At 34.3% G+C, this 14,341-nt stretch overlaps 1 protein-coding gene across 1 annotated transcript in view; it reads right to left on the bottom strand.

The window, feature by feature from the left end:
* Window positions 1–3,388: 3,388 nt before the first annotated feature.
* The window catches only part of LOC140814958 (transportin-1-like), a 46,148-nt gene continuing 35,195 nt past the window's right edge, over window positions 3,389–14,341 (bottom strand). The window contains exons 26-29 of the mRNA XM_073174054.1: window positions 5,065–5,116; window positions 4,907–4,975; window positions 4,761–4,820; window positions 3,389–4,203 (exon numbers count right to left, since the gene is read on the bottom strand). Coding sequence (XP_073030155.1) covers window positions 4,120–4,203; window positions 4,761–4,820; window positions 4,907–4,975; window positions 5,065–5,116 — 265 coding nt within the window. The 3' untranslated portion in view covers window positions 3,389–4,119. The remainder of the gene's footprint in view (window positions 4,204–4,760; window positions 4,821–4,906; window positions 4,976–5,064; window positions 5,117–14,341) is intronic.

Below are 14,341 nucleotides of genomic sequence, written 5' to 3'. Positions count from 1 at the left end.
TGTAAGATATCCTCTCTTGGACTTCTCCATAGAGAATCTCCTCGGTATGGTATCGATATAAGTGGATTAGGTGAGCCCTATCATCCTCTTTGATATATCTCTATATATCTGTATTCCCAATACATAGGATGTTTCAGTCATATCTTTAATGGAGAATTTACTAGTTAACCATATTTTATTTGACTGCAACATCCTTACATCATTTTCAATGACCAATATTTCATCAACATAAAGTACTAAGAATATCACTGCACTCCTACTAACCTTCTTATACACACATGGTTTTTTAGTGTTTTTAATAAAATCAAATTCTTTGATTATGTTGTCAAATCTGAGGTTCTAGCTCCTTGATTAATGTTTGAGTTCATAAATAGAAATCTAAAGTTTGCATACCTTATGCTCACTTCTTACTGATATGAATCCTTCAGGTTAAGACATGTAAATCTCTTGCTAAATGTTACAATTATGGAACATTGTCTTCACACACATCTTCCATATTTCATAGTCATATTGTGCTGCTATCACTAGCAATATCCTATTGGATTTTAATATTGCGACTAGAGAAAATGTTTCCTCATAGTCAATACATTGTCTTTGAATATAACATTTTGCTGCCAATATTGTTTTGTAGTTTATTATATTCCCATCCGTCCCAAGATTTTTTTGTAAATCCTTTTGCTTCCTATGGGAACAATTCTCTCAGGTGGATATACGAAAGATCATACTTGGTTCGAATACATAGAGTCCATCTCGGACTGCATGGGTTTCAAGCCACTTAGATGAATCGACATCAGACAATAATTCTTTGAACTTCCTTGGATCACATCCAAGAATTGACTCATTTTGATCTTCTTCAACATGCAGGTTCATCCTCTTAGGTGACCTTAAGACCTTTTTGGATCTTCTATAAGCTCGTGTTTCTTCAAATTTCTAACATAGATTTGACTTGTCAATTTTCTTTAGTTTCTTTGAAGTTTAATTGAGATGGGGTCAATCCATTCTGTGTATCACTAATATTGTATAATATTATTATTTTAAGCTAAATAAATTATGAAATTAAATATTGATTTAATAGAAAATTTGTTTGATGGTTCCACATCATATATATATATATATATATATATATATATATATATATATATATATATATATATATATATATATATATATATAGTTAGTAGCCAAAGAATGTTAGAATCGAAAAAAAATGTCACTATAGAGACCACATGTTGAAACAGTGGAATTAAAATATATGTATAAAACCTGCTCTCGCAGTTGATATTCCTCAATGGCCTATTCATGTTCCATTGGTTATATATATACTACACGTAAATTATTCAAAAACAGCCAAAAGATGCCTCGAATCTAAATATTTTTGGAACTTGATGTGTCAAAAATTAACTATTGTTTTTTAGTTAGGTGCATGGTTGCTTTTTTTTATTATTTTTCAATGGATCATATCGAAACAACGTGTCTCATTGAATTTTATTCGATCATAACTTCCACAAAATTTTGAGTTCAGGTTTCCATCCACTCATTCGAAAAAACAGTTAAAAAAATAGATGTCGAATTTAAAGATTTTAGATGAATAAGATTTTTTTCTGGCTAAGTTTGTTATTTAATTTTATGGGATGATGTGGCCGGTGAGATGGGGCAGGTGAGAGACAATAGAATTGCTCTGATTTTTTTTTTCTTTTTTGGGTTATTTATTTTTCTGAAAAAACCACTTGGATTCCATATTTCATGTCTTCTCAATGAAATGTTTATGGTATTTAGTTTTTCTAGAAGTTTGGGGAAAAATTGATGGAAGAAAAACAACCCCAATTTAATTTGAATCCGCTATTTAAAAATATTATTTTTTGTGACGATAAAACTCATAGCACTAGCCAGAAAACTCGCAATATGTAAATCCTATGCGACAAGCTTTCTTGAACAAGTGGTGATATAGATAATCAAACTCAAGATTACAAGCCAAACATTCAGCTCTTCCACCAACTCAAACATTCCGAAAAACTATTTAAAAATACTATTTCTTTTACGTTAAATGTATCATCAACATAATATAACTCATTACTAGTAGATTTGTAATATATAGTTTAGAAAGTCATGCCAAGCCAGATGTCGTAAAAATCCCAATAAATATGGTAAAACTCGATAGAGAGGGAAAGTTTAGAATTCAACGTTTTTATGCTACAGTTGCCAATTTTGTACCAGATGAATCTTAGGTAAAAAATTTAAGTCATTCTTAGCTTTTCCTTGTTCATATAATTTAGCGTTGGAGGAGATTTTGTTCATACTTTTTTGAGTAGGTCTTATGTGAGATCGTCTCACGGATCATAATCTTAGAAGTTTATCAAAACCAGATTTATATCAACCTGACAATCTTCCTTAGAATTTCACAAGTAAAGGATGTGAAAATAATGCAACCACGTTTGAAAACAAATCATTCGAAGTTGACTTTTCAAGCTAGTTTCCTTTCACTCTGTCGTTTGAGTCATGATGCCATTATTATTTCATAATATAAGTCCATATCGTGACCACCACAGTTTTCAGAACGATCATTGATTGAATAGCCGTTGAAAAGTCTTGCACCTTTTCTTTCTGATGATTTTTAATCATAGGAAGTTAGAAGAAGATGCATGTAAAAAAAAAATCTTGCTCCGACCAATCATATTTTTTATCTGACGGTAGAATTTGTTATCATTGAATTTCGAACTCGAGATCTGGTCAGTATCTTTATGTGAGACTTGGATACCACCTATTCCCAGTTGACATATCGATTAGGTCAAAGTAATTAAATGTATTTAAATACATGCTAATAAAAGTTCATTGACGGGTATGACTATTTATTGCTCGAAAATGGATAATAAAATTGGCAACCATATCATAATTTTGCCAAGGAATGAATTTGTTATAGTAAGGTATCGAATCAGAGTTCTTGTCTCAATTTGAGCATATATTTGTTATAATAAGATTTCGAACTTAATTCATCGTCATAAACTCGGGGTTTTTGTGTTTTATGAACTATAAGTCATCGATGTTCTTAAACTTTTTAGTGAAGACTTAGTATATATACCAGCTCTTTGTTTGTCGTGAATTCAATTTTATCAATATTGTATTATTTTTCAAAAACATTATCTATTTTACATTATCAAGGTCAAGGGATTTAAAGGAATGAACTTTGGGGTGATAGTATGTTTTTTTAAAGAAACATACCCCATTTTCAAAATATAAAAATATTTTATTTTTATTTAATAAAAATTATCATAAAATCTTATTTTAGTACATTTTTATCGAAATATAAAAGACTTTTTGAGTATATCAATATAAATTCCATTATTTATCAGTTTAAGAATTATATTTCATATCATATTCCTAAATAAATAAATGACACAAATCCAGAAGATTATATAAATATGGAAAAAAACATGAATAATCCAACATGAGATATAGACTGGATCATGTTTGTGGAGCAATCAATGCATCTTTTTTTTTTTCCTAAACTTACACATGGTCCTTCAAGAACTCAATCCATCCAAAGAAAACCCAAAAATCATGGTTTTGAAAATACGACGTTTCATACATTTAAGTATACATTTGACATATCTGACTAAGGCACCACACTCAAAGCTATGTATAGCGTTTATTGTTATCACAAATAAACCCAGAATGGGTAACAATATCTACTCTCGATACCCCAACAAAGGAATTTGATGCGTTTTCTGACAAAACTTGATTGGTTTCTACCCGACCAGAACCTCAAAGAATTCAGGAACGAAGACCATGAAGCCAAATCTATAAATCGAAACTTCGGATACCTCTAACATGTGTTCAATCAAGGGACGCGTAAAATTCACACAGCACGGCCCTGCCAGGAAACCGAAATCTCTGGCCACAGCTTCTTGTTCCCGATAAAAAGATCGTATAAACACTTCAAGCACTTCAATGAGAACATGTTGGAAAACATGACCAATCGCGGGCTGAAAATGGCTCTACAACTATCAGAAACATGCTTAAAAATGATAACAGTACAGATGTGGACTGAAAGCAGAGCTCTGAAGCAGTCATGGAAAATGGTCGCCAGTTTGGAACAACAAACATTCATCAACATAAAGATTCCTATACTTGATACATTGATAACCGTTCTTTCAAAGGTGGCTCCAAGGCAGACATGCATTGTTCCCATGCTCCGTTTTTCAGCATCTGGCAATGTTTCAAGTGGTTGAGAAATGCATCAGATTTTTGTTAATCACCTCATCACATTCACAGGATGCAACCAGCACAAACATTTTTTGTCTTGTATTTTGAGGGTGGGTGTGGTGCGTAACGAACTAAACACCACCAGCCGACACAAAAGGGGGAGGAGAGATCTGGTTTTGCAACATAAGCAAACAGCACATAATTTTTTAGTCTTTTTATTCAGGGTAGGTGGGGATGTGTACCAACTAGATGTCATCTGCTGCCAAGAAAAGGGGAGGGGAGATCTGGGTTTTGCAACATATGCAAGCAGCACATACATTTATTTGTTTTCTTATTCAGAGTGGGTAGTGGTGCCACGAACTAGACACCACCTACCGCCACAAAAGAGGGAGGGGAAACCTAGGTTTTGTAACATACACGAAGCTCCATTCTTTACTAGCCACTTTCCCTCAAGTATTTCAGTTCATTATTTTCTAAAGAGTTTTTAACCGAGCATTGAAACTCTTCGCCGAACAAAGAAGTAAATAAGGAACTTAAAATATCAAGAAGGAATCACTTACTTGTTTATAGCCATGCAAAACCTGGGAGACTTGATTATGCAGGTCCTGGCTCCTTATTTCCTATGAAAGAACAGAAGATGAGATACGGAAAAAAACATTAATCCTTATATACAGAAACTTAGACACCACAGTTACACGTGACTCACATGCCAACTTGCAATGGCCTTGCACATGTAAACAAGCGAATGTAAAGCCCCAGATGGATTCGCACTAACCTGACAGACATTAGAAACACGATGTGACGGGCAATATAAAATAGACAGGACTGAAACTAACTGGAGTAACAGGATAGGAAAATGCATACCATTGCACATAGACCTCTAAAAGCATCTTCCTTTTCAATATCATCGCGAATCCTGTAAGACAAACGGAGAAAAATAAAAGATCTGGGTTAAAATAAAATGATGATCGAGATCTTATACACCATGTACTCGCAAAAGTGAGAACAGAAAAAAAATATATTGCAGTTCATAGTCCACATTGACGTACAGTTGGCAAAACCATTTAACAAATAAGAAGACGCGTGCTATATTTACTTATCAACGGTTAAAAATCTCTATCTTACAACCAGCAGTTTCACTAATAGGAGCCTAGGCACAAGGCAACTGTCGACCAGGAATCATTCATCAACCATATATGCAGAAATATAATCCATGAGTTTTTATAAGAGCAAACTTGCAATAACTCCCCATCTCCATTCTCAACTTTCTCTTTACTCCCCATCTCTTCGAATCTTTGTTTTAAATTCTCGATTTTATAAATTTTCCAAGAATACCTTTGCTCCTCATATTTATGGTACGTGACATTGTTTTACCTATCGAGTATGTTCTTAAAGGCGTATAGCCTCAAAAGATACAGCTACCCAAAGTTTCCAGCCTATATATCATATTCAGATTACCGTTTTTTTTATATAAATGGCTCATCATGCTTCTTTATAATAAATTGAACAGTTTATCTTTTTGACCAGAGTGCCGTCGGATTACATCCACTGGTTTGGTCTTTTTATTCAAAAAAACAAACTATTATTACATAGTAACTTCCTGTATAGGAGGAGGAACTTGTTTAGCTATCTATAATACCCGAAGTTACAAAACACATAAATTAGAAAGAAAAAACATTACAATTTATTTTGAAAGAAAATGAAGAGGTTGAATGATGCATTCATCTTCCTTCTGCCTTGGTATTTATAGAAGCCTTTTGCGGATTTGAAATCTGGACTTCAAACTCTTGATAACCTTTCTTTATTGTCTTCCAGCTATGGTTGGCATTATCACTTGAGCGGGTGGTTGGGTGGTCCCTCCACTTTTCTTGAGTTGTCTTTTTCTAGATCATTAATCTAGAAACAGTTTGTTCTTCCATCTTTATCTTCTGGCATAACCAGTAGATTTGTGTTTGGATCATATCAACTGAGATCTCATTTTCTGCTTCTTTTAATTGTTTATAGAGATCTTTGAAAATCTTCAGCTGCTTTCTTATAGCATTGATACGTCGTTTGGAAACCTTAAAATATTTATACATTTTTTTTGTTTCCAAATTCTGTTTTAGTCTTGTGTAATTTTCTTTTGCCCATTTATATTTTATTTATAGGTGTAATTGGGGTCCAAGTTTTTTTGTTGTGGGAAAATCACATGGCCACTTGCTTTTGTCGGGGAATCTTCAACTTTTGATGACCCCAAGGAAAACGGGATTGTGGCCACATGTCCCTTTACTTTTGTCGGAGAATCTTAAAATTTTGGTGTCCCCGAGGGAATTTTGATTGTGGTCCTTCACCACTAGGTCATGTCTCTGCAAGATGCTTCCTATCTGCTCTAGGTATGAAGCCCTTGCCAAACTCTGGCTCCTTTTGATTTGGGCATTCTGGGCATATTCTTTCTGACCATCTTCTCACATGAGCTATGTTACAAAATTTTTGACGAGTTTCTTTGCTCTCCGGCAGCTTGCTACTCCACAGAAATTTTTTATCTTTTCGAATAGATCTTCTACAAAACTTGTTGTTTTTCTTGTCATGGTATTTAACAGGAATTATCCATTTACAGAATTCTGATAGAACTTAAATGGAAAACTTGACTTTGTCCATCTTGGTTAGACAGACCCATAAACCTCATGCTCTTCTTGTGGAAATGTAATATTTAGTCATTGAAACAACAAGGGGCATTTCTTCTGTCGGAGAATCCTTGATAAATCTTTGAACATTTATATCTGGCCTCCTTAACTTGATAAAATGAAATGCTTCGTGAGAGGCTTTTCATGCTGGTTCTGGTGTTGTACCGAAAAAGTATAGCTCCAGAATGTCTCCTCTGGAGAAATAGTCATTGTTTGCATATGTTTCATGAACAGCTTCCAGAATCCATTTAGGTAATCCTGAAATTTCTGGAAAGCTGGGTGATGTAGTATAAACCGAAGCAAGAGTCCCGAATTCATACCAAGCTTTTACTCCCTTTGGATATGAATTTGGTTTCATCCATACCCTAAGATATTTTCCTGAAACATCAACCCTGATTGTGGCGGGGTTAACGTCTATTCTAGTTTTTAATTTCTCCCAATTTTGTTGATACACCTGCAATAGAAAAATTGTAGCTTCATTAATATCAACCTTAGATTTACCCTTGTCTGTATTTGGTCTGAGTTTGATTTTTCCCTCTTCAATCCCCAATGTGAATGATTGACTTGAAGACTCGAGATAGGGATCTGGAGTTTCGATTTTTTTTCAACCTACTCATCTGAAGATGATCCCGACTTAACACTTGTGCTAGGGATATTTGAATCCCCTGCTCCAGATATAGTCTTGTACTCGAAAACTCTTCATTTGAGAAACCAGTGGCTTCTCGGTGCCTTGGAGGATAGGTCGTTGCATTACAGACCATAACTGAGTATAAGCCTGCAAACATCCTGTAATTCGATCAAAGACAATTCTTTATCGGCTTGTTGTAGCCTACCCACAACTTCTGCATTTAGGGAAAGCTTATTGAACTCGTTTTGAAGCATTTCAGGGTGTTCCCTCAAATGCCTCTACATTTTTATGAGGCATCGATATCACCGCTGTCCATCTCTTGTTAAAAATTTGCAAAAATATTTTCATGATATTAAATAATCACAATATCAAAAATGTAATTTTGACATAGAACTTGCCATTTTAATAATCTAGCTTCCTCGGGTTTAGATTATATTCTATTTCTCAAGAAATTTCTTCCTTGTGTGTTATCAACTTTTAACGTAAATTTTTTTGCTAGTAAAAATAATGGTCATTTTTCAAAAATCCTTTTTATTGCAAAAAATTCCTTCTTGTTGATATGTCATCATATGGCTTCTGCATCTGAGAAAAAAGTCCACTGCAATATCTACATGGTTGTTCTCCTTCTGGTGTTAGCTTGGTTAAAACAGCTGTCCACCAATGATCACTGGCATCTGTATAAAATACCAGATCATCTTCATCATGAGGAATAGCCATTTTCGCTTTTACAAATCTTCTTTAGTTGGCTAAGTCCATGGTGTGTGTAAGTATGTTATTATGTCCATATGAATTTTGCATCTTTTTTCAGTAATGGACTAAATACTTTCATGTGTTTTGCTAGGTTTTTAATAAACATTCCAGCAAAATTAACAACTCATAGAAAACTTTGAAGTTGTTTCTTTTCTTTTAGCATGTTTGCAAAATTGTGCACCTTTTCGACTATGTGTTTCTGCAAAATTATTCCAGACTCATCGATTTCTATTCTGAGGAATTTAATTTTTCTTGTGACAATACCTGTTTTCTTTTCAGATAGAACCAATCCTTCTTTTTTACAAACTTAAGATAAAATCTCTAAATGCTTGATATGTTCCTCCAATTTTTAGATGCGATTAAAACATCATCAATATTGACAAACATAAATTTGAAATAATCTTTAAATAGAATTTTCATTTTCCTTTGAAATATCTGGGGAGAATTAGCCAATCACATTGGTAATACTTCTCAAATATAGTGTCTTTGTAGTGTGGAAAAAAGTGTGAATTTCTTGCTTTCTTCCTGCATCCGAATCTGATAAAAACCAGACTTACAATCAAATTTAGAGAATATCTTTGCATTGCGTATGCAACTAATTAGATGTTCTCAGGTACTGTTTGTTGTTTTAGAATTCAGTACAGAAGGATATTGAATGTACAGAATGATACAAAATGAATTGAAAGAATTGAAAGATCAGTAGAAGAGTACCGACCAGGAGTTACATCTGATTTAGTGTTTCTCTATGGCATGTTTCAGTATGTTCAGAGATATTCTGTTGATTTCATGCTTGTTGTATCTATGATATTCTGATATATTTGCAGTATCTGATTGATTGAATCGAATATCTCAAGATTGTATTGAATACTCTGAGAACTGTGATTATTGTATACAGAAATTATTCAGATATGAATCCTGCTTGAAACAGATTGTATTCAGAATATGTGATATCTGAAGTTAGTATACCGATTGATTTTGACACAGTTGAGATCATGATCAGTGACTGAGAATGATACCGATATCAGAAAGATCAGAAATATCAGAAACGTCAGAAATGTCAGAAATTTATTTTTGGTCTGAGTTGACAGATTATTCTATACGATTGTTGTTTTGTATCTGCTTGAGTATTGTTATTGTTCTAAAACAGTATTTGAGACAGCTTATATTGTTTGGGGGCATATTATATTTGCAGATGATATATAACAATTGATCAGAACGACATGAAGATGTGATTGATTAGTAAGAATTGACAGTATTGCCAGAAATTGCCGTTTTATGAGTTTAATGAACTCACTAGATCAGTATAGATTATTGATATTGTGAATCTGAGTTGATAGTACCGTTATTCTGAGTCAGTGTTTGATACAGATTATTCAAACCGAATCAGAGCTGAATTCGAGAATGTCAGTAAATCAGAAATATAATCAGACTGTTCAGAACTTAAATTCGATAATCAGAGCAGAGCATCGATCAGAGTGACAGATATGTGATTTTTACTGTATAAGAATGATTATCTTGTGATGTCAAATATTTCAGAATGGTACAACAGAATTTGATACCGCTAGTCAGAACCGAATACCAGGTAGGTATTTTTCTTTAATTTATATTATTAACTGAATTGTTTGTACCAAATGGTTCGAATCTAAAATGACAGATAGTGTCAGAAACGCACAGTAGTGAATTCAGTTTTCAGTTGGTGACTGTGAATGTATAATATTCGGACAGACAGCTTTGACATAGACAGATTAAATCAGTTATGATAGAATTATACTGAAATGTTGGCAGAATTTGTACTGATATGTCTGAATTGTCAATAAATGAAGATAGAAATATAGAAATCAGAAGATTTATTACAGAATTTGTATATCCTTGATTAGACATGGAGAGTGTATTTCGATGAATTTCGTAATGAGATTACTACAATACTTTCCAGATTATGATATGATATGATTGTGATTGACAGATTGTTCAATCTATATCTATTAGTTTGTACCAGATAACGTACAAACATGACCAAATGACACAGATCGATGTCAGAGAAGTGGTCAGAGTAACCAGAATGCCGAAGTAGGGTATATCAGATTGTGATTTCGCTTGATTTTGTACTTGGGGCAGAATATACCACAAACTTCTTCGCATGCTATCCAGATCTGAGAGATTATTTATAGAACTGTAGTGCTGGATGGTAGCACTAGTTGATATGACATATTGTCACTTTATGAACTATTGTATGATAATAGCTATCAGAGGAGTAATAAGAGAGTTACAAACGAGACATTGTACAAAGAGTACAATAGATTTCTTTGGTACAAGAATAATATCTCGGAGATACCTGAGATAGGATCTGATACGGTCAGAGATATGACCAAGAAAATGTAGCTAATTCAGAAAAGAATGAAGATAGCTCAGACCATACAGACTTAATATGCCAACGTCGGATGGTGACGATTGGTATTCGAGGCTGAAGATTTAATATATCCTTGAATGGGATGAACAGATTTGATAACAGCTGATAGTAGTGATTTGTTATGAGCTGTGGTTTGGTATATACGGATGTTGTATAGCCAGTATTGCAAGATTGATTTTGTCAGAGCTATTTTGAGAAATAGAATCTGATATAAGATTGAGATTTCATAATAGATTCATTGAAATGAGTTTCTGATTTAAACTCTGTATACATTCTTCCGATATATCTGAATTGATTACTTGCGAGTTCGAGGACGAACTCAGATCTAAGAGGGGGAAAAATGTAAGGCCCGAGATGTTATTTATATAATCTGAGATTAATCTGAAATGATTTATTTATTAATTAAGATGATTATAGACGGAACGGATCAAACCGGGAGAACCGAAAGAAGATTTGACATGAAGTACAAGAAGAGTCCCCGCGTACATGCGCAACAGGTATCGGCGCACATGCGCGAAAATTACAGAAGCATCGGCGCACATGCGCGAGATAAGGCGCGCATATGCGCGACCCGTCCAGAGCCTTGGGCGCATATGCGCAGCTAGAAACGCGCATATGCGCGAGTAAGGGAATATGCGAGACAGAACATCTCGCGCATATGCGCGAGAAACGTCGCGCATATGCGCGAGAAGATTTATGTAGCAGGCAGCCGGGCAGAACTACCGACGCATATGCGCAGCTTTGTGCACGCATATGCGCGCGGCATGCAGATTGCCCAAATGCCACTTGGTCTCCACCATGCACGTGTATTTATATATATATATGTATACACAAGCAATTCTCCATCAGAATGAAGGAAAGAAAGAGGCGAGGGAAGCTCCAAGTTCCGAACGAAGAATCGTGAGTTACGTGAAATCCGTCCGTCTGTTTTTGAATCCGATTATAGTACTGAGTTCCTATCGACGCAGGCTACAACTGGACGTAAGTTTTGTTACGTTTAGACATGATTTGAATTTATGATATTGTCAGAATTGAATATGAATCAGATATGATGTTTCTGCTACAGTAGACATTGTATAATTGAAGTCAGATTAAAGAATAGACTGGTTATACAATTGTTATGAATTTCAGAGTTGAATTGATTGAGATGTGATATCAGAGTTGTATTGTTATTCAGATTATGAGTTATACTGGTATTGATTATGAATTCTGGTACTATATCTGTGATGTTGGGATTTACGGGGTCATAAAGACTGTATTGGGATACTGTCGAAACATCAGTAGATTGATATTGATCATATTCAGTATTGATTGAGATTGTATTATTATGTCGTTGATAGTGATCAGATTTTGTATTGATTTGAGTATTGATCAGAACAGATTTTGAACTGAGATATTTACTGATGTTGTATCGATGTGATTGTCATTGCCAGACTGGGTATGAACAGATTGGAATACAAGACTTCGTCTTCATCAGACCGAGAAGAGAAAGGTTTAAATTGATGTTAATTGGGAGATCGACTTGAGTGAGATTCTACTCGAGTTTCCCTAAACCACATACTTGTATGGTGTTGTTTTTATACCTTTGTGTTTAATGATTATGTTATTCTATTGAATTAGAAGTAGAAAGCAGAGAGCTATTGAGTGAGAGTCACTGACAGAGGGGTTAGATTTTGACAGTATAGTCACTGACCCATTGCACATTGTCAGATCAGGCTTAGTCTTGGTAGATACGCCAAGGCACTGGACGTTTGGTGTATCGATATGCTTAAGATACAGACATTGTTCTTATTGTAGATTATTCGATACAGCTAGACCAAAGTCCAGAAATAAGAACGTACCGCCACTGCGACTGGTGGTAGTAGGTGGGAGACTTGTTACGTTCTTATTCACGGGGATCCCTAGATTAGAATGAGAGATGAGTCGAGTCTTAGATATTGAGACTAGAATTTGATTTACAGATCCGTATTAATTTTTGTTTCGTAGATTACGATTCATGTTTTATTTACAGACTGGTATTGATACATGTTTGATTATGCTACATGTGATAAGATATAATTCATGCTTTTATTATAATTCAGTTAACTGCATGTATACATTATTTATACTGGGATTTATTCTCACCGGAGTATCCGCCTGTTGTCTTGTTTGTATGTGTGCATGACAACAGGTAGGACAGGATCAGGGTCAAGAAGATGATGAGAGATCGAGATTAGAGTGATGATTCCGGACTTGGATGTAGACTTGGTTTAGTACTTGAAATTTAGTAATGGAACCTTAGACTAGTTTGAATAATTATTGTACATTATTGTACTTGTATACTGAGATGTATATTAGTTAAATTCCATTACGTTCCGCACTTATATTTTAAAAAAAAATTAGACCCTGTTTATCTTAATTGATAATTAAATCACAAAGATGATTAAGAAGATGATTAGCGTCCGGGTCCCACATATATTCTGAGATCCCACATTTTCTCGTGGTGTTTCCTGAGAAGATGATCAGGTTGTGGTGAGTTGTTCACCCTCAGTTGTGTTCATCTTTAGATCTACAACCTTGAGAGTTGCAAAAGATTCTGCAAGGTCTTGGAGATCCTCGAAACCAATACTTTCTACAGTTGTCATAAGATTAGTTTCTTTCTGAGACTGTTTTGATTAGATTGATCATTTTTTCTTCTTCAGTTAAAGGTTTTGACTTTGGTCTTCCCACTTTCGCGTAATAAGGGTTCAGTACCAAAGGATGATGGTAACCTTTCTTCTGAAGTCTTTTTACTAAAACTTGGTTGTTGTTCTAGATTTTGAATTCTTGTTAAAATATCCTTTAACATCCGCTTATTTCTTTTGAATTTCTCTAAGATCTCCTGAAATTTTCGAGGAATCTGATATTGTTTCTACGAACCTGTTATTTTGAATCATAAGTTTACCTTAGGTCTCTGATAAGCTGCTTCTTGATATCTAATATTGGTTAGATCTTTCTGTTTCTAATATTCCAGAGTTCCGGAATATATCCTGTAAATAATTAATCTCGAACCTGGGTTCGGATTCATGTTATTTGAGAAAATTATCCTCCTCAAACATTTAATTACTTAATAATAATAAATTTGTATGTTTGAAATAATTTTTCCAAGGCTATAAACCATTTTCGGGCCTGTAAAATTAATCATTAAATTTAACACATACAAAGGTATTTTTGTCATTTTTATTATATTAGGGAGTTTAAAGAAAGTTTTTTTGGTTCAGAGAATTAGGATAAAGTTGAGTTTGGGTTCAGGAATTTATTGCAAATTTACCCTTTTATAACCCCCATCTATTTTTGTCAATAAGTTTGGTTTATTTTAAATAAAATATTATATGGGATTTGAGTAGAAATAAATTTGTTCGGATTATTTTATGTGTTTTCTCTTATTAAATTGAACCTTTGTACTACAATTTTATTAAGAAAATCCCTTTGTGTCGTTACTTTCATGGTATCAAATATGAACTACAGGGCTGCGATGGTGAGCTCTAGTACAGGTTCGAACGGCGGCAACTCAGCAGGCGGAGGAGGTCCAGGTGGCGACGGCAGCAATTCCAGCATTTCAAGAGCTGCTGTTTCAGACGGAATCTCTAAACCTCCTTCAAATATCGTCCTAGGCTCCTAGCTGAGAATTCCTTCAAATTACAATTCATAAACTCAAAGGCAAGAATTATTTGG

The sequence above is a fragment of the Primulina eburnea genome, chromosome 15 (assembly GCF_022965805.1).
Source record: "Primulina eburnea isolate SZY01 chromosome 15, ASM2296580v1, whole genome shotgun sequence".
In the NCBI taxonomy this organism is placed as follows: domain Eukaryota; kingdom Viridiplantae; phylum Streptophyta; class Magnoliopsida; order Lamiales; family Gesneriaceae; genus Primulina; species Primulina eburnea.
Note: the sequence above shows the minus strand (reverse complement) of the source record. Positions and strands in the feature narration are given on the sequence as shown.